Source organism: Bactrocera neohumeralis, chromosome 4 (assembly GCF_024586455.1).
Source record: "Bactrocera neohumeralis isolate Rockhampton chromosome 4, APGP_CSIRO_Bneo_wtdbg2-racon-allhic-juicebox.fasta_v2, whole genome shotgun sequence".
Lineage (NCBI taxonomy): Eukaryota > Metazoa > Arthropoda > Insecta > Diptera > Tephritidae > Bactrocera > Bactrocera neohumeralis.
Window position 1 is genome coordinate 33,268,865 of NC_065921.1, and position 22,776 is coordinate 33,291,640.

The 22,776-nt window shown below is 35.5% G+C and overlaps 1 protein-coding gene across 1 annotated transcript; it reads right to left on the bottom strand.

The window, feature by feature from the left end:
• Positions 1 to 4,454: 4,454 nt before the first annotated feature.
• LOC126755498 (fork head domain-containing protein FD3) lies at positions 4,455 to 11,390 on the bottom strand. The gene is given in 3 exon segments (XM_050468106.1): positions 4,455 to 5,577; positions 5,580 to 5,815; positions 10,242 to 11,390. Coding segments are annotated over 3 exon segments (1,401 nt in total). The 5' UTR covers positions 10,574 to 11,390; the 3' UTR covers positions 4,455 to 4,744.
• Positions 11,391 to 22,776: the final 11,386 nt, after the last annotated feature.

Sequence of the window (22,776 nt, forward strand, 5' to 3'; positions counted from 1 at the left end):
TGGCTAGACGTTCATTCACCGCAGTGAATGATAGTACTCGGCGACGGAGTCTCTCTCCCACCACGAATCCTACACCAAACTTGCGCTCCTTTATATGGCCACTGTAGTAAATGTCACAAGGACCTACTCGTCTCTGTCCTTGTACCGTCCATCGCATTTCTTGGACGGCGGTGATGTCAGCCTTTGTCTTTACGAGGACATCAACCAGCTGGGCAGCGGCACCTTCCCAATTAAGGGACCGGACATTCCAGGTGCATGCCCTCAATTCGTAGTCCTTATTTCGTTCGCCATGGTCGTCATCAAAAGGGGGGTCTCTCATCCGAGGCTGGTTGTAGCTCTTCACTGGGGGTGTTTTTTATGTGGCGGGTCCCAAACCCAGCGCACAACCCTTGTAGGGAATGTTTCGCCTTCTCACTTTAGCTCGCCTTCGAACGGATGTTCTTAGGCTACCCAGAGGATACTTGGTCAAAGACCGGAAGTAGTGAGCTGCTTGAGCCATGTGTAAAAGAATCGTTTCTGGCCACTCCCAAGTGAATGGCAATCAGAGAACTTTCCTCACTTGCGTGAACTTCTACACATGACTCCATCCTCTTTTCCATTTTTACTAGTTATTTGTTAATTTTAGAAGGGTACAGAAAAAAATTAAAAACTAAAAAATTTCAAAAATTATGAACTGACGAAATGGGGGGTCTCCACGTGACCATACCCATAATTTCAATCCTCCTAGTTATCTGAAACCAAAAAAAAAAAGATTATTAATCTAGAATAATGTCGCAATGGCCGGAACTACGGAAAAGTGGGAAAAATTTTTTTTCACAAATTGGCGACTGAAAAAAAAAGTTTTTTTGGATCACTTTTTCTGACTATTTCGAATTTTTAAAAATAATAAAAATTAAAAAACCATAGACAAGCCGATAAAAAAGACTCTATAAAAATTTCAAGTAAATCGGTCCAGTAGAACCTGAGAAATCGTGGGTATCGTTCCGAAAAAATCAGTTTTGAGAAAAACACGTTTAAAGTTTCGCGTAGTCTTTTGTTCGATTAGTTCCGGCCGAAACAGTTTGGATGCCGGGTCAGAAAAATGCCTATATCTCCGAAAATAATTTGAATTTTGAAAAATCCTCTTTTACACATATTCTTGAATAGCTAAACTTTGAAAATATAAAAAAAATCGATTTTTTAAAATTTCTAGACCCCTTAAACCAACTCAAAATCATAGTCGAATATAATTATCTATAAATAGGTATAGGTAGGCTATTTTTATACTGTTGCGACATGTCGCTACAGAGTATAATAGTTTTGTTCATCTAACAGCTGTTTGTATCACGTAATGTAAATATGTAAATGATTAGGATGACGAAACTAGTTGAAATCCGGATGTTTGCCTGACCGTCGGTCTGTGCATGCTGTCACTTGAGTAAAAATACACGTGCGCCTTGGTAAAAAAGTAAGGACGAGTTCGTAGATGAGCGTAATTGAGTCATTGTGATGCCAACAAAACGCCATTAAACGAAAACCTATAAAGTGCCATAAGGAAGCATTAAATTAAGACATAGAACTTTAATTTAGCTCAGAGGATTGAGGTAGCAAGGAGCTTCTTTGGGATGTGTGTCGAAAATGGGTTGAGTCTGATCAATACTTCCCCTAGTCATGGGGGCTAGTGTAAAGAACTTGAAAAATTGAGAAAGCATGTTTTTCTAATGACGACACATTTTTGTACTTAAAATGACAATAAGCGGATGAAAACTTGCCCTAGACTCCATATATCTACTAAACCGCACGTACATGAAGGTATTACCCCTTCTCTAATCTTTGCAAGCTGCAAAAGTCTGAAATGTTCGGTTATACCCGAACTTAGCCCTTATTTACAGCTGTTGACAACTAATTAGCAACTCTACATAGTTTGAAGTAAATGATATTATTTTCCAATAAATCACTTATTTTTACTGTTTTTTCACTAATTTTATTGAAACTTACGTTAAACTTAAACTCTAATAGTAAAAATTTTAATTAAAAATTCTTTTTTTTTTTTTTGAAGATTTTAACAAAAATGTGTAGAATCAACGATTTGAGTGCGACAGCTAATTAGAAACGAAAATATTTTATAAGCAAAAAATACTGTTATTAAAAAAATTGCTTACTTTCAGTTAGTATTCTGTTACTTAACCCTTTTACTTTAATACCGCTTCACATCATCAAAGAGGACATCCATATTTGTGATATTTTTGGTATCTACAGCGTTTTTGACATCAGGCCAGATGTGTTCTCTTCAGGCCACTCCAAAATATTCATGGAATTTTCAACAAAAAACACACAAAAGTCAACTTTCCCGTATGTTTTGGATTGTTATTTTGTTGGAATTTCCATATAACAGGCAAATTGCTCTTTAGTCCATGGCAGAATGACATTTTTTTGAATGTCGACGTATTTCTCCTTTTTTAAAATTACATCAATCGTATGGAGCGGACCTACACCATTCCAGGAAAAACATTCCCACACCATGATTGATCCTTTACCATACTTCACTACGCGTGAAACATAGCGAGGATCAAATTCTTGATATATTGGTCGGCGAACATACCTTCGACCACCAGGATCTATGCGATTAATTTTGGTTACATCGCTCCAAGCAACATACTGCCGTTGATTTGTTGTCCAAGATCAATAAGAGTTGGAAAAGTCTACGTCTTGTTAACCTTGAATTTTAATCAAAAGTGGTTTCCTGCGTGCTGCCCTACCATGAAGTCTTCGCGAGATAGTATTAATTCTGTGGTCTATTTCTGTTGAATATTTAAGATTTTTTCTTTGCTGGTAACCTTGGAAATAGTTTTAAAATTCTGTATATGCTTAAGGGCATTGAAAACAATTTTTTGACCTGATTCAAAATTTCTTCGTACGTCTTCCAGACTGACGTTTTTTCTCATTAAAAAACTTTAATAATACATTTTAATATATTTTAAACCACAACTTTGAAACACATCCTTACCAGAAATCAATAATATTATTAGTAAAAATTAGCACCAGAAAGAATTTTAAGTGATGTCACACTTAATTCACCTTCTTTATCGTAACGCATTTATTATTTGGGAAAAAATTAACAGAACTTCGACTGCGTAACTACAAAACTGAGCGAATTTCGTAGTACATAGAGTAACACAAACAATGCAAGGCTTTTCTTCTTCTTCTTAATTGGCGTAGACTCCGCTTACGCGATTATAGCCGAGTTACAACAGCGCGCCGGTCGTTTCTTCTTTTCGCTACGTGGCGCCAATTGGATATTCCAAGCGTAGTCAGGTCCCTCTCCACCCGGTCCTTCCAACGGAGTGGAGGTCTTCCTCTTCCTCTGCTTCCCCCGGCGGGTACTGCGTCGACCACTTTCAGAGCTGGAGTGTTTTCATCCATTCGGACAACATGACCTAGCCAGCGTAGCCGCTGTCTTTTAATTCGCTGAACTATGTCAATGTCGACCACAGCTCATCTTCCATCGAATCGCAACGCGCAACTAAATTTCTCTCTCGAAAACTCGCAACGTCGACTCATCAGTTGTTGTCATCGTCCAAGCCTCTGCACGATATAGCAGGACGGGAATTATGAGTGACTTATAGAGTTTGGTTTTTGTTCGTCGAGAGAGGACTTGCTTTTCAATTGCCTACTCAGTCCGAAGTAGCACCTGTTGGCAAGAGTTATCCTGCGTTGGATTTCTAGGCTGACATTGTTGGTGGGGTTTACGCTGGTTCCAAGATAGACGAAATTATCTACGACTTCAAAGTTACGACTGTCAACAGTGACGTGAGAGCCAAGTCGCGAGTGCGACGACTGTTTGTTTGATGACAGGAGATATTTCGTCTTGCCCTCGTTCACTGCCAGACCCATTTTCTGTGCTTCCTTATCCAGCCTGGAGAAAGCAGAACTAACGGCGCGGGTGTTGAGGCCGATGATATGAATATCATCTTTTAGGAATATAAATAACGGTATACCAAAACATTTAATCATAATACTAATCAGCACCTAACAAAAAGGGAGCGTTTCTAATTAGCTGTCAACAGCTGTACTTGTTAATAAGTGTAAGTAACAAAATATTTGATGTTTTACATTACAAAAATTATTATTGGAAAGCTAGATGGGCGCAAAACCATCTATACAAATTGAGCAATGACAATGAAAGGGCGACATGTCGGTCAGTAATTCCAGCATTACGCGAAAGTATGACCTAAGCGCAAGCTACATGTAGACAGGAGAGATTCTAGCTTAGTTGTAGTTTAATTGGACGCTGTCACCGACGGACAGACATTAGGAAATCAATATGTTTCAATAGTAGGACAAAGTATTTCAACATTTTCTCAAACGTATAATATAATGTAGAGCTTTCTTCTGTTGAAAAAGAGTTAAGATGCCTTAAATTGCCATATAACAAGCAGTTAAGTACTCTCAATCAGATAACTCCTATTTGGGAATGAAATTTTAATTTTAAAACTGGATAGTTCGTTTATTTGTAAATTTCATTGATTTCATACTGATAAACTACCGTACAATTTACATAACACATTAATCTGTTTTGCGACATTCACATTTACATAATACCAATTTCAAGAAATATACACGTATTTTAAAATTTACTGCATACATAAACATATTTGAGGTTGGAGTTTGTCGAAGCAAACATATCGTACATTTGTAGGTTAGAAAAATTTACATTGGTTGCGCTAAAATAGTGTTGTTTGTGTAATTTATAAGATACACATTTCTAACCACTGACTTCATCAACATTCCCAATTAACGTTTCGATGCGAAAATCTTTCGCATTGTTGTGCTTTGTGGACCTAACATTATCATAATCGAAAGGTATTATCGTTGGCTTGTAAGATTCCTCCTCGCTATACTTAATGGCCGGCAAAGCTGCTTCCTTAAGGCCCGCAAAGCTGTGATTGCTTTTATGCTGCTCTGCGAAGGTCGCGCCGGCTGTTGAGCTATTCGAAATTTCCGAGTTTTCAAATAGTAAAATGTACGGAGAAGTTCTTTTTAAATTGGCAGCACTGTCTTTTCCGACTTCTTCGCCTTCCAACTGCGGATCTAGTCTATTATTTGTACAAACGCTATCAATTGAGTCTGATATGTGGGAGTCATGTTCGTTGGAACTTTCGACATCGATTCTATCACAGGACAAATCATCGCTTTCATCAAACATATTGGACTCTTTGTATTGAAGTAAATTACTACAATCATTATTTTGCTCATCGATAAAACTTGCGGCCGATCCGACGACTGGGTGTATTCTAGTGTACTTGTCCTGAATAGTATCTTGCTTTTGGATATCGTCCATTACACTAAGGACGTTTGCGTTTTTTCTCATAAATGAAACATTTTGACAAATCGTGTCGAATTTTTCGTTGTTCTGATAGCCGAGGGCATCCGCACCTGCGAAAAAGTTGAACTTTTTCTCTTCCCGTCGCGCTGCATCGAAAACATCCGTTGGTGCATGCAACATATCGAAGCAATCACGATTATTGGCAAAATTTGCAACATTAAAATGAACTGGCACTAACGGAACCGGTTTTCTTATCCAAAATGGTGAAATCGACCGAAAACAGCTGGAAAGGGGAATCTCTGCATAGCGGGCGGCCGTTTGTATCGCTTTCGTCTTCTTAGAAAACTTCCATTGTCGAACATATCTTCGGCTAGTGGATCCAATGTCCAGAAATTGCCTTTACCTGGGTTTCCAGGTTCGCGTGGAACTTTAATAAAACAATCATTTAGACTCAGATTGTGACGAATGGAGTTTTGCCAAGCAGGAAACTTCTCCTTATAGTATGCAAACCTGAAATGGCGTGTAAAATGTTAATTATTTAAATATAAATATTTGTTTATTGATTTTATATTCTTGCAATGAAATTTAGAAACCGTGTTTTTCCAACAACGGCGCCTCTTTGTGCCTAAATGGGGTGAAAACTGTCCCTAGACCCCATATAACTTATTAACCTTATGCCCCTGAAGATATTTCCCTGCCTTTGATAGTTGCGAATGGAAAGAGTATGAACGGTTACACCCGAACTTAGCCTTTTTACTTGATTTACCGTGCGATTCTGTACTGTGATACTGTCTCAAGTCTCTAAATTTGAGATTTTGAGTTAGAGACAATTTTTGAGACTTGAGACGATTTTGCTATTCTGTAAGTGACAGTCACAAAATCTATTACATTTCATTATTCAGAGATGTTTTTAAATTTGAATGAAAATAAATATGTCGATAACAAATATTAAATTTTCTATAACATAGTCAAAAAAACATAATTATCAATAAAAGTAAAAATATATGTTAACTTTGTTTCATAATATTTACGAAATTTATGTAAAATTGATTTATTTTTAACCTTTTCGTGTTTGAGTTGCTTACAAAATAGAAAATAACTACAATCGATTAATATCTATGATGATCTCTATTCAGTATATTCAAAATGGCAGACAAGAGTTCTTTTTGGTTTTGTGACCTGCTAACTACCAGGTCTCAAGTTTGAGTCAATATTTTGAGACTAACGCTAGAGACTGTTTAGTGAATAGTAACTGGTCACAAATTGAGATTTTACCTCAAAATGTCTCAAATAGAGACTAGAGACTGGTTTCAGAATCCCGTTATTATTATACTCTCGCAACATGTTGCACATAATAGTTTTGTGAACTTATTGATTGTATGTATCACTGTGATACAGCACAAGTCTCTAAAATTGAGACTTTAAATTAGAGACAATTCTTGTGACTTGGGACGATTTTGCAATTCAGTAAGTGAGAGTCACAAAAATGTCTCAATTGAGAACGAACAGGTATAATCAGCTCTTACATTTCATTAATTGAGAGTTGTATTGTATTTATACTTGAATGAAAGTAAATACACTCGTGGCCACGCAAACCTTACCACTCTAAATTTTCAAGTGTTGTGCATATTTGACATCATTTTATAACGGTACTTTTTGCGGTATAGAATTTTTTTATTTAGAAAGAAGTTAGATGACATGTTATTAATCAAAACTATGAAGAATTAAAAACAAAACACATTCACCTATAGATAAATCAATTGAAGGATAGTGAGCTTTACAAAATGAGCTCGAAATGTAAGAGACTGACATGCGATGGAAAAATGCTATTTTTTATTTTTTTAAATTAATTTCATTTACACTATATTTGAAATTAATATTTTATTTTATTTTTTTAATTGAAACACGAAGTTTAGTAGGTGTATCACTTTAAAAACGATAAAATCGGCCGCTTTTGTATAAGCACAGTAAAGCTAATTTGTGTTTTACTCATTTAAAATAATAAATTACAAACTATAATTATAATTAAATAATATAATTTAGTTTACTTTTGCTTACTAAAAACATAAAAAATAACAAAATTAAAGAAAATTGAAGAAAATCTCGAACGAACGTAAGAGTCCGAAAAAAATTTAAGAAAGTGTAGTGGTAAGGTTTGAGTGGCCACGAGTGTATGTCGATAACAAATACTAAATTTTCTATAAACTAGTCAAAAAGCTTAATTATCAATAAAAATAAAAATATTTGCTTACAAAACGCAAACAAGCGTTTTTATTTATCGAGATAGATATAGAGTTAAATTTACAAATATAAATGATCAGCATGACAAGAGGAGCTGAATTCTAAGTCACTTTTTGCTCGCTCGTCGTGCAAGCGATAAATTGAGTAAAAAAGATAACTTGAAGAAACTTGGTATGTATGTATATTCTTTGACTCCCAAGGTGGTTGGTACTGCAATGGGCAATATCGGACTACTGCCATTCGCCCCAATTGCCGTTCATCGAAAACCTTTAAAGTGCCATAACTAAGCCAGAAATTATGATAAAACAAGTGAGGAGGAGCTTAGTTCGGGTGTAACCGAACAAGAATCAAGCCGGGAAATTGTTTTAATGCTATGATAATTGTCGAAATCGGACCATAACTTTTGAAGAACCCAGACATCAAATAACTGGATCCCAGTGCATTTGACTGATTTTAGCTTCATTTTGTCATTTATAAGCTCACAGAATGCTACACTATAATTCGGTGAAACATTTAGTGACATAACTGAAGGATCAAATAAGCCACAAATAAATTTGTTACAACAGAGAGGAACAGCATATGTATGTATTTTATGTACGGTAACTCTCATCCATAACCCAAGTATGCTGAATTTAACCCCCAAAAATTAAAAATAAATATTTCCGCGTCTGCTTTGTACGATGGTGACCAATGTCTGGTGACTTGATTAAAAACTTGGAATTCCGCTCTTGTCGGTGTGATTTTTGAAGGTGTACTGAATCGAAAGTATATAATTGAGCGATCTAAGTTTTTTTTGTACAGTAACAATGCTGGTACAATAGAGATGACTCGCTGGCAAACTTTTGGCGTGGTAATCAAACAGCCGCTAAACACACACTAATTGATATATAGTAGGAGATCACATGGACAAATGCTGCATCAATCTGCGAAAAAAAAAAACATTTATAAATTCGGTTTGTGCGCGAAGTTTAAGTGGATTAGTCCGAGTCAAATTTGATCTTGAGGTAAATACATGATACAAGCAGGTAAGCTGGTCTCATTTTTCCGGAGGTATTAAATTTCATCTTTAAGTTGGAGGCGCAAATTGATTTCATCGATTTTCTCGCAGTATGTGGAGATGCTAGAACGGCCTGTTCTTGGAAAAGTTGTTCAATATAGCTTTTTTAGGTTTGTTAGATGTACTATATACTTTAAACCGATTAGCGGATGTGACCACGTCAAATTTTAAAAAGTTTTAAACCGCAGATGACAATCCATGATTTGGTGCCCGCTTAGCAACTTCAAAATATCTTGACTTGCGGCTAAGTTATAGCAATTTATAGCTGTTTTCTTTCCTTTTTCTTTTAATTGCCGTAAAACGATTAAAATTCGACCTATAGAATACCACTCAATTCTTCGTCGATATATTTATATGTCGTTTAAAATGCCCCAACTTGGATGTTAAGCTGTGAGCTTGAATTTTTATCAATATTGAATATCATGTACCATGTTCACGGTACCGTAAAATTCACACAATTTCCTTTAGCACTTTTCAAATTTAATTGATACCGTGTGAGCTTCGATTACAAGTTATCGAAAATGGTTCATGGTAGTCGAAAATTTCATGCACTAAACAGCCCCCCGCCCATATCGAAGAAATACGTTTCGTTATCACATCTTCAAGAAATTGAATACACTGGTATAAAATTTTGAATGTACTAAACAATAATATGTGAATGAAAGAAATTTTCTTGTGATATCAAAACAAATGTTTAAAAATATAAATATGCGCTACATTTAGAGGAAATATTAATTAATATCGTCATATTATGAGTATCGTCAATGTTTGTCTTTCGGAACCAGAAGAAAAAAACAATTTCAGAACCGTTCAATTATTTTGAGCTTTGGTGAATCCTTGCCTTGATTTAAAAATGTTGGCTGAAATAAATGCCTTGTTGGGATATCACGGAGTGAAAAACCATGCTTGAAAAAAATAATAAATAAAATAAAAAAAATAAAATAAAAAAAAAAATAAAAAAAAAAAAAAAAAAATAAAATAAAAAAAAAATAAAATAAAAAAAAATAAAATAAAAAAAAAATAAAATAAAAAACAATGCGCCGCTTATCAAATCTTCATAAATTAACCGACAAACTAAAAGTTGCCTTTATTTTGTTGATCTTTTACTGGATCCTTTCCAAGGTCTTGTTTGAATATGAGTCTTGTTTGAATAAGTGAAACTTTTAATAACGGAAGAAAATAATAACAACTATTTTGTTTTATTATTTCTTTGCCTTCGATTTCTTTGATTTGAGAAAAACAGCAGTTTCAAAAACCGCACTAGGGAGTGCTTTAGTTTTGACTAACACTCTGTATATTATGAGCGAAGGAAGCAACGCAAACTTACGTGTGTTCTAAGTCAATCTAAAGTTAACAAAACATTAACAACATATTTGTTCAGCTATATATGCCATTCTCTTCAGATTATAATATTTATTCTAGAAAATTAAAAGTAATATTCGATTTTTATACAATACTCTTTTTTTTTAAGATAGCGAACGATAAGATTGATAAACATGGTTTACCATAAGTTATCAGACAAAGAGTTCTGGAAGTCTTTTACAGACTATCGTTGTCAAAAGGAGCTTCTAACGCTTAATTGAAATTTTACTTTGCAATCTGGTCTATTACTTTAATTTGGGTTGTGTGGTTTCTTACCTTGACATTATAAAATCACAGATGCCACTTAGTGTGAGCTTTTTATGCGGCGATTGGAGGATGGCCATTGTGATCAGGGCAATGTATGAATAGGGCGGTTTGACCAGCGGTGCACATGTGGAATTGTCGTTGGTACTACTATTACTGCAACCACTGCTGGAGCCCGATTTTTCCTCCGCCAAATTAGCTGCAGATGTCATCGTTAACGGAGGTGAAATTGAGCGGTGTGTACTGGAGGCGGGTCTTAACTTTTGACGGGGCGGAGAAAGCTGCAGTCGACTGTGGTGATGGGCGTTGCTGCAACCAATTGCAGAATCCACTGAGGTATGCATACCCAATACTATATTTGTACGACAAAGAACTCAGGCGGACATTGGAGAGTTTAATTTAAATTTATTATTAATTACTTCTTTTTTAGATGAAACAATAACGGTTGCGTCTTTTAAGCGATTTAAATATAGTAATTTGGTTTTTATTATTCATATTCTTTGCACAATTTTCTTTGACTTTCTTTATATTCATTATTCTTTCTTCATTAATTTTTCACTTAATATGCATACTTGTAAGTTGCTGCATACATTTCGTCACAAATCTTATTTTTCTTTTAAGGCATACATCTCCTAAAGCAAATCAGTCACTTTCGAACTTTTGGAATTACAGTTTTTCGTAGGAACTAATTTGATTTGGCATACATATTTACATATTTTAAAATGTCATTTGCATTTAATTATATTTTATGTTTATTTCACCATTAAATGTTAATTTAATTTAAATTAGGGACGATTCGTTCGATTTCCGTTCAATTCAGTTCGACAGTTTCTGCGATAGTGTCGTCTCGACAAACCGTTAATAATGTCCGCCGCAAAATGTGTTTTAACTAGCATTAAAAGTAAACGTATCCGCCGCTTGTCTGATTTTACGCGAATCCTTTTAGCAAATGTTGCCTGAACTACAACGAAAACGAAACTTTTTCGCCAGACTCTTTTTTCTGGCTTTTCCTGCTGTTTTGCTTCACGCTTTACATAACCAAACATTTATTTATCACAAAACCACTGATGCTTCTATCAGCTTTTGTCAGCGTTCCGATGTTTATGCAGCTCGAATAATTCTGATTCCGTTTCGACTGCCGCGTCTGCCACGCTCCATCCTCAACTAACCATACCTTCCCCTGAACCATCGCCTACACCGTTGCCATTGTTACGAGTACCGTAGAGAAGGAACGCATATGGTCATCGTGTGCGACTGAAAGAGCGAAGAGATATGCGGCACGTATGCGCGTGCACGTCAGACAAGTCGTAAGCTGCTATGTGTCAGGGGCGACGGGGTGAATAAAGAAATCACTCGAATAGGATGTGGCGTTCGTTATCATTTACACGATATGGCTCACATACACAACCACTCACACATACATACATATATTCCGTAGAAGTGAATGACAGAAGGGATGAAGGCTGAGATTGGGATGTAAACAAATATTTTGAAGATGTGCTTGGTATAAGCTCAGTGGAGAATAAACGCCGCAAAAAAGGAAAAGGGCAATGACGGGCTACATCGAGTCGGACGAAACGAATGGGTGAATGTGTATGTGCACGTTTCATCACCTATGTTTGTGTGCAACAATAGCTAAACATTAGAAAATGGTGGCACACCAAAAGTAGATATTCGTATTGGTATTTGTATGACTATGACTATGAGAATGAGAAATTTGTTATGTTTCTTCATTGTATGTTGTTTCAATATTGGGGTGATCTGATGAGATTCGCCAAATGGGAAGAGAGATTATTTTTGTTGTTTGGCTCGTTGGCATGATGATGTTATTGGCACTCAGCCTGGCTATGCACTTATATACATACATACATACATATGTATGTACATGCAATGGTATAAGTTAGCAAACACAATAAACAAAATTGGTGTACAGTACACGAATACCTTTGAAGATTGACGTGTTTTTCACTTAATAATTTTTCATTATGTCGAACACATCAAGTACGTATGTACATACATACATACATACATATGTATGTACATGCCGCTTTATCAATACGTCTATGTGTACATTAGTAGTATGGTAGTATACATATGTACATTACTACATATGCATATACCAAATTAAATATACGTCGCATTTATGAATGTCTGTACATATGTACATACATATATATCTACGTACATACATATGTATGTATCTGCGATTGTGTATAAGTGGTACCTCAAACTTTCGGGTATAAATAATTGGAAAATGTAATAAATTACTTATTTCTACGTGTCTCCTTGCGAATAAATCTTTAAATTCGAATATTGCAAGCATTATTAAACATATTATAGAAAATATCGCAATAAGTAATAAATACGCAAAACAGATCAATTAAGTACTATTTTTCTTTGTAGCGTTGGAACTCATGTATAACTTTTGTTTCGTTACTTGTCTGTTAGGCAATGGATTAGAATAGCAAATGGAGGAAGTTTACATCAAAGTACCACAGGAAGACTTTGTGGGAATTCTGTTTAAGATGGGAGCTACATACAAATGCGAACATGAAAATAGCAGTGCTTATGGCAGTTTTGAATAAAGCCCTGTATATCATACTAGTGGATCCGGCCGCGCATTGCTGTGGTATACATTTTACACTATTACTCATATAATAAACTATTCAATACTTTTATTTATGAATAAAGAAGAAAACGTTTTTGCCGGTATAAGAATTAATATAAGGAATTGCACTTGAATGTGTTCATAGAAATAAATTTCATTGGAAAAAATAACGAGTTTAAGGCTGCTTTCTCAATTTCTGGTTACAAGCCTTTCTGTCCAGTTAATAGAGTTTTAATAAACATCAACAATGTGCATGGTTAATGGACATGTCCACTTAATAGAGCGTCCATTTAATAGAGCTTGCACTGTATTTTTTATTTATGAATTGTTTTTACTATCCTATCTTCTAAGTTGGTTCGAACCGGACACAGTGTACTAAATTTTACTAAAATCGGTTTAGGAGTCCATCGCGGACAAACAACGTGACACGTACTTTTTATATATGTATAAAGATTAAGCATCTAATAAAATAAAAGTTTTTTCTTTAAAATGATCTGATTATACAAAATCCGTATAGGTACTGTTCGCAGTTGTACATATGGTAAGTATGGAGTATCTTAAATCAGTTTGTTTATGGAATCTTCTAGAAGGCATACATATGTTGACACAATATTCAGTCCGGATAGATGATAGTGCCATATTGTCTGAGATGGTTAACGGCTATTTCTGTTAGTTAATTTTAGATGACTTACATATGTTTACAAAGCTTCTAAATACCTGGAAGGTAACTTTTATTAGCCCTATTTTCAAAAGTCATTAGTCAACTGTACTGCACGTTAGCCGCGATTCTTTCTTTTTTACTCTATATACGTACATACATATAATTCCGTGTAGTATTCAATACTACTATGTATATAAGAAAATATTTCAATCTCTCTGAAAGTAAAATCGTTTTCGTAAATGAGTGTAGTCAAACTATTGCTATAAACAAGTTTAGAAGGGTTAAGTTCAGGTCTATCTAAGGTCAAGAGAAGATTTGGACTTATTACATTTCCTTTCTATATTAAAATAAAATACGATCAAGAAGATATTCCACTTAATTTGAACGAAAGATAGCTTGCGCAGGCTGGGGTAGTTAGTCCTATTGCGGCACCAGACTATATTCAATCCAAGATTATATCCTCACTTTTTGCGTAAATAGAATCCAGTTTTGACATTATTTCCAGAAAAGAATATATCCATATTCTAATAATAAATCTCACAGATTGACCGATATCTTCGGTTAAAAGTCAGCAATATAGACAATGGACCAAACATTCGGTATCTGAGGGTTAAGCAGTGGCGTAGCTACAACTTCGTGCGCCCGTGGCCAAGGATGTTCTGCCGCCCCCCTTTATCTACCTACCTACAAGTTTCATGAGGTGGTTCGAACAAAAGTGAATTTTTACAAAATACCTTCGATATTAAGTATATAAAATTTAGGAACTAGAAGCCACGCAAATTCTGAAGTTCCAAAATTCTCACAATACGGTTTTTGAGGAAATTGATAGTAAATTTAATTTTAAATCTTATTAAAAGCCATAGAAAAAACCCATTTTCGCCCTATATCTTGTACACTTTTGACACAATTTGCAGGAATTTTTGCCCGAATTGGAGTTTTTAAATACCATTTTTGAAACTTTGGAGAAATAAAAGTATTTGTTACATTCAAAGCATAGGATAATTGTGAGACTGACACGTCGCGACGACGACAAATTTGGAAAAGCTTAATGACCGTTTTGGTTTTCTTTGTGATTTTGAACAAATTATAGAACTAACGAGAGACTCATACAATGACAAACTCGTCGAAATTAAAGAAAAATGCCAGCAACTTGCCGAATCCTATCCAGATGACTTGGATAACGAAGATTTATACAGTGACGTCCAAGGCGTCCTATTTTTATTAAAGAGGGCGAAGAAAAACGAAGAACAAATTGGATTTTCGCTAGAAAAAGTTTTATTATACATTTCTTCAATGGGACTAAAAGCCTAACCAACGTTAACGACAGCTTTAAGAATACTACTCACTAAAGTGAGCTAGAAAAGTGCATCTTTAAGTTCTATCACTACTTTTAAGAAAGATATAAGCCAAATGATATAAGACAAATTCAAAGACTGAAGAGTATTCGAGTAAAAATTAATATTTTTTTGTAAAAAAATTTGTTAAAGTATTTTTCTGAATATCAAAAAACAGCGAAGATCGTTTTGCCGCCCCCATGACGTTGCGCTCGGGGCGACATTAAACTTATCCGGAGTTCCACCTTTCTCGTCATGTTGATCAATTGATATATGTATGTATGTATGTATATATTAATCTATATAAATAAAAATGAATCGCCAATATGTATGTACGCTCATAACTCAATAACGCCTGGACCAATTTGGCCAATTCTTTTTCTTAAATGTTCATTGAAGTTCAAAGATGGTTTTTACGGCGAGAAAAATTCGAATAATTTCCGGAAAACCCCTAAAAACAGCCTTTTTCTTTTCCCCATACAAACGTTACATACATAAATTAAAATCATAAATTTTTAAAGGTTGTTTGTTGTGGATTGGTAAAGGTTTAGAAACAAAATACCTTATACTTTTCATGAGTAGAAATCGGAAAATTGGACAATTCCAAAAAGTAACATTTTCCATACACATTTTTTTCAATTTTTGTTTGTTCTGCTTTTCAATATTTTGATTTGTAAATTATTTGAATCGTTCAATTGCGGTCGCTTGCTTTTTTATTCCGGCTATCCAAAGGAAAAATTATTGAAAATTATTCAGTGAAAACTTTATGTGTGTTTCAGACGAAGTGATCAATTACAGATTGAAATTTGTTACGAAGCCATGAAGAGGTCGCGCTAATATTTGTCGGCGTTCTTTTTGGCATCTACGTATGGCAGCCCAAGGAAAGGCAAGAAGTACTCCCAAAATGCGATGACATACGTGCGGAATTATGGATCGCGATCAATCAGCTAGCGGACGTAACGATATCACAGCACGACCTTTTAAACAATAGCTGCGATGTTTGACGGTCTTTATCTTGAAGCAACCTATGCTATATATGGTGCTGTTAGACGCTGAATGTATTCTGTTGAGTATCAAAAAAGATGTTTGCCGCACACACACATTCTTCTTTAGATGCGGATGGTGATTACACCAGATCAAATTGATGAAATCATTTCTGCGGAAGTTCCTGATGCAGAGAAAGATACAGTATTATACGAAGCGATGAAAACCAATATGGTTCATGGACTTTGGGAACCTTACAATCCCACTTTGGTTTGTATGTCTGACAATAAATGCACGAAACACTACTCATGTGCTTTTCTTTCGGAAACGGAAATGGGAAATGATGGATATTCACTGTATCGGCGTCGCTCACCACACGACAATTGCAGAACATTTAGCACTTAGAGGCGTGAATATCGACGTTAACAACACATCGAAGTTGAAAACATATGGATCGTACCATATTCGCCACTTTTGTCTAATCCACATTCAAAACTCATGTCAATGTTGAATATTGTAGATTGGTGAAATCGATCAAACACGTTTGCAAGTACGTCACCAAAGAAAGCAACATAGCGGTTATTGGCCTTGAACAATATGAGATCAGCAGTATCAAATGGGTCGATATGTGAACCGCAATAAAGCGCTTTGTAGGATGTTTACTTTTGCAATTCATGAAAGTTTTCCGACTGTTGTGCGTCTCGCGGTTCAACTTCATTTAAGTTATTGCGTATTGTGAATGATACAGTGTTTGCAACTTTTTGAGAAGCATGCCAGCAGTTGCATTTGCTGGAACATGATAATCACTGGAAACAGACGAAGGACAATGCGATAGTTACTTCGCATGCCACTGAAGTTCGCATAGTTTTCGCGAAGATCATTTCGACATATCAGCCTTCAAATTCGCGTTAATTATGGGATACGAAAAAATGACATTGCCGACGACATTTTACATTGTATTCGCTTAGAATTGGAAATGGGCAAATTTCGGTTGATACTTCCAGTGGTTTGATATCAATTTCACATCCCTTTTGTCAATTCACTTCAACGGAAGATGAACTCATCACGAATGTTTATCCGAACATTGGCCAAATTATCGTAACTGCAATTGCTTGAGTGCACGCGCAATTTTAGCTGCCTAAAATACCGATGTTAATGACTTAAACTGGAAGATTCAAAGTCAAATTTCGGGAGGTTTCCGCTCATATAAATCGATCGATCGTCTTGACAAGAAAGAAAGAAACGAAACCGTAACTGTGTAATGGAACCCGACTGATTATGTTCGAATACGATAACTCTGTCCCGTACAAGGGACAGCCATTTCAGTTCAAACGTATTCAATTTCCAGGGAAAATTGGCCAGATATACATATGTGGCGTGTTGACGAGTTGGAAACCCATCTTCTTTGTATATTTACGCACCAGAACAGAAATCAAAAAAATTATGTTTATTAAGCTGCGCTACATTTAAAAAAATGTAGAAAAATCGAAAATAAATCATTTTCGACACAATATAATTTCATCTCTTTTTCATTTCAAAGCATATAATTTCACGCAGGACAACGGCTGCGGGGTCAGCTAGTATATATATAATTCTATGTCTACTGGTTAATAAATAGATAAATGTATTAGGGATATGGAGTCTAGACCGATTACATATTTAGTACAAAACCACACTGAGTTTAAAAAAAACATGTCTATCTAATTTGAATAAAATATCACTCATATTGAAAGTTCATCAGAAGAATAGCAAAAATCCAGATTTAAAATCATTAAAAGTTTTATTTCAAAAATCACGTTATAATGATTATACATTAAGTTTTACAGTTTTCTTCACCAATAATGAGTAACTTTGATACATTTTATGATCATATCTCAAAATATTCATTATTTTGGAGCAAATAAATAAAAGTCATAAATAGCCGAAAAGCCAAATGAAGGCTTGTGGACGATTATCGTAAACTTAATAAAATTATTCAATTATTAATATTGAGAAATTCTGTGTAAACTAGGAAAATGACAATATTTTAGGACCATAGGTCAAGCAACAGGATTTCATCAGATTGCAACTCAGATAGTAGACAGTTATAAATCAGTCTTTAGAAGGTAGATATAATGAATTTCTTCGAATGCCGTTTGAGCCGAAGACAGCCTCTGCGACATTCCATACATGCGTGCAAATATCCTTAAATAAATTTTCGCACGCGAAATCTTGCCTTCACGCCTTACCATTACCAGGTAAAGATGCTTTCTTAGTTTTATTAACACTCTATAGAAATCTATAGAAAGTTCGAAATTTATACAAGGTCTGTCGCAAAAGAAACAGAACTTTTTAAATATAACTGTTTCTGGTGGCGCCACCTATTGGTGGATATAAGAAATAAAAAGTTTGATCTCTTGTTGACATTTCGTAAAAAATTTAAGACAATTAGATAACTACAATCGATGTTATCGATCAAAAAATGACAGCAACTTTTGGTCATCGGTCGTAAAATGCAAAGAGCAAATATTAAATTTTGTTTTAAACTTGGGAAAAAGTTTACTGAAGCATTTCAAATGATGAAAAAAGTTTATGGTGATCAGTGCCTATCCCGTAGTAATGTGCATGAGTGGCTTAAGCGATTCCAAGAAGGTCGTGAGGACCTCTGTGACGATCAGAAGTCGGTCGTCTTCAGAAGTCAAAAATAAAGACAATGCTGATTTGTTTTTACGATTCAGAGGGTATTGTACACCGAGAGTTCGTCCCACCTGGCCAAACGATTAATGCTGTATTTTACCTTGGTGTTATGAAGCGTCTTTTGTCACGCATTCGCCGTGCTCGACCACAATACCGTGAGGCAGGGTCCTGGCGCCTGTTGCACGATAATGCGCCGTGTCATCGGTCGACGCTTGTCCCTGATTTTTTGACAAAAAACTCCATATTAACCATTAATCACTCACCCTACTCACATGATCTGGCACCCTGTGATTTTTACCTATTTGGAAAACTTCATTTGCCCATGAAAGGACACTGGTTTCGGGACATTTCAGCTATCCAAAAGGCAACGACCGATATTTTCAAGAGCATTCCGAAAAATTACCTTAAACACTCATTTGAAATGCTAATTGACCTTTTTTTCGTAGAAAGTTTGGTTGCTTTGACTTCAGTAGTGAAGTTTGCATCTTAATTTAACATTTTGCTCATCTACGACACCAATCTCCCTTGCGTACCAAAGAACAGGTGTACGAAATACACAAATAATCGTTTTCACAGGCGGATAGACAGTCACTCACGAAGTCTTGGTAGAAATACGTAACCTCGATGAAATCACAACTAAAGAGCACATTGCCGAGTAAGTAAATGAGTTGAGCGATTTTAATAAAAACTCGATTACGAGCATTAGATAAGTAAGTGAGGATTACACCGCGACCTATAGTCTAGTGTGCTTTCTCCTAAGTCACAACGTCTCAACCAGCGGCATACTTAGTAACCCAAACTGCCGTGATAAGCCTACCCGCGTTGCAGGCAAGGATATTTGTTGATGCATACAGGATAAAAATAGGTTGGGTAGTGTGCAGAATAGGGGTGAAGCAAAATCTCAAGAGGGCGCAACGTCTTGGAGGCGGTAAAACGATCTTCGCTGTTTTCTAATATTCAGAAAAATACTTCAACAATTTTTTTTACAAAATTTATTATAAAAGATAAAGAGTTGTACTCTCCAAATTTTCAAAAATGGTATTTAAAAACTCCAATTCGGGCAAAAATTCCTGCAAATTGTGTCAAAAGTGTACAAGATATAGGGCGAAAATGGGTTTTTTCTATGGCTTTTAATAAGATTTCTTGTAAATTTACTATCAATTTCCTCAAAAACTGTATTGTGAGAATTTTGGAACATCAGAATTTGCGTGGCTTCTGGTACCTTAATTTTATATACTTATTATCGAAGATATTTTGTAAAAATTCACTTTTGTTCGAACCACCTCATGAAACTTATAGGTAGGTAGATAAAGGGGAGCGGCAGAACATCCTTGGCCCCGGGCGCCCGAAGTTGTAGCTACGCCACTGAAAACATGTTCTGCAATTTTCATTGAGTTAGCCCAAATATTGGCAGATACTTATATCCAGCATAAAATCACCCATAAGTTCGAAAACATTCATAAATGTTTAAGTTTATATGTTAAGTAGAAACCTTGTAGTTTAGTAAAAAAATAAATTATTTTCAGCTCGACCTAACCCGACACTATAACAAAAACTAATTTCTAAAAAATTAAAAAAAAAATGTTTTAGTGTTTTTGATGATTCATTGTTTTCCCAAAAAAAAAAAAACAAAATAATACATTAACTAAATTAATCTTTATATCATTAATATTAAATACATATCATGTTGTTCAGAATCCATAAAAAATATTTTCCGGAATTCACTTCAAGCAACACAAAAAACAACTTGCAATTTCGAGAAGAATAGAGAGTATCGCGAAAAAGGACGTGCGTACTGAACGAAGTCTAGGTAGCGGGCTGAAGGTCAATAATTTAATCGGTTTATTGTAGTACGGTAGTTCCAAGTTTTGTACCAAAGTAAAAAGTCAGTAAAAAATATGGCCACGAGCTGTCAAAATCACGTCATTCCTATTTTTAGACGTTGTTCGGTATACTATACCCTAGTTTACAGTAATTTTGCGACAATGATGTTAGTCGCTGTGTGTTGCTAATTTTGGATTGCTAAAATGAAAATGATAGTAAAAACTTTCTAACACGCCCCTGAAAAGAGCCCTTTTCTTTTTCCCATACAAACGAATGAATGCTGTTAGTAACGCTAATGCTCGAGAACAGCTGAACCAATCTTGATGAAATTTTCAGAGGTTGTTCCCTGTGGATCGAGGAAAGTTTAGAAATAAAAAAATCGTATGCTTTTCGTGAGGAAAAGTCGGAAAGTAGGACAATTCCAAAAAAATAACTTTTTTTCATACAAAAATTTTTTTTTCAACTTTTTTTCCTTTTGTTTTTCAATTGTCAAATCTGTCGTTTCCTTTTTTTATTCCGGTTATTCAAAAAAAAAATTATTGAAATTTATTCCGTGAAAACGTTATGTGTGTTTCACACAAAGTGCTCAATTACAGATTGAAATTTGTTAAGATGCCACGAAGAGGTCGCGTTCGTTTTGGCATCAACATAAGTATGTACATATATTGACAGCCCATGGCAGATGACCGAGTATTCCCAGGATGCGATGACATACGAATGAAATTATGGATCGCGGGCAATCAGATACCGATCGTTACGATGTCAGAGGATAACTTTTCAAACAACAGTTGCGATGTTTTGTAAACTTTATCTTAAAGCAACGTATATGTGGTGCTGTTAGATGCTGGATGTACTCTGTTGAGTGGCAAAAGAGAGGTTTGCCGCACGAACATATTCTTCTTTGGATGGTGGATGGTGGTTACACCAAATCAGATTGATGAAATCATTTCTGCGGAAATTCCTGATCCAGAGATAGAAGCAGAATTATACGAAACCAATTTGGTTCATGTACCTTACGGACATCACAATACCACTTCGGTTTGTATGTCTGACAATAAATGTACGAAACACTATCCAGGTGCTTTTCTTTCGGAAACACAAACTAGAAATGATGGATATCCAATGTATCAGCGTCGCTTACCAGATGACAATGGCAGAACATTTAGCATTCAATTTAGAGGCGTGAATATCGAAGTTAACAACACATCGAAGTCGACAACATATGGATCGTACCATATTCGCCACTGTTGCCTAATTCACATTCAAAACTCCTGTCAATGTTGCGTATTGCAGTTTGGTGTAATCGATAAAATACGTGTGTAAATACGTCACCAAAAGAAGCAACATGGCGGTTACTGATCTTGAACGATACGGTCGATACGTAAACTGCAATAAAGCGCTTTGTATGATATTTACTTTTGCGATTCATGAACGTTTTCCGACTGTTGTTCGTCTCGCAGTTAATTTGGAGACCAAATAGTCTATTTCAACACAGAGAATACAGTACAGATAGAGAAAACACCCCCTGCAACAAAATTAAAATTTACAAGTTTTTTCTCAACTTTCGTCAGTGAACCGTTTGCGAGAACTTGCTCTATTCGGAAATATCTTGATATTATACATACAATTACAATTACAATTGCTGGAACATGATAATCACTGGAATGAAGTTCGCACACTTTTCGCGATGATCAGCCATCAAATTAGCGTCAATTATGGAATACGAGCAAGACATTATACATCGTATTCGCTAAGAATTGGAAATGGGTAAATTCCGGTTGATACTTCCGGTGGTTTGATATCAATTCCATCTTCCCTTTACCAATTCACCAAAGATGAACTTATCACGAATATTCGGACATTGGACAAATTATCGTAACTACAATTCCTTAAGTGCACACGCAATGTTAGCTGCCAAAAATACCGATGTTGTTGACTTAAATGATGGGAACAGAAGTCGCATAAAGAGCGTTCATTGACTTACTTGCGTTTGAAAGAAAGAAAACGAGGATATTGTAGAAACACGGTACAAATATCATCACCACAAAAGAGGAAATAAGAAAAATACCTTGGAATAATGGCAAGTGCGTTGGGAGCAGGGACGTCACGGTAGATGGACGACCAGGCTAATCAGCAACATAAAAGAGTAGTCTAACAGGAAACATGGTGAGGTGGATTTCTATACTACACAAATATCTATATAAAATAAATTTTTGGAATGCATAAGCTGGCAAAAACAGCGAAATAGGCTCCACAATCAGGTCGGGTCCTTGAATGAGGGCATCATAACTGTCATGATTCAAAACGACGAAAACTGGAAAAACATGAAAAATTGTAGAGAAAACGTACTACAAGTAAAAAACGGGACCTGGACGCAGATAATCACATGTAAATATGAAGACGAGAAATATGGAACGCCACCATGAAGTAATGTGAAAGCGGTACGTTGATGTAGTAGAG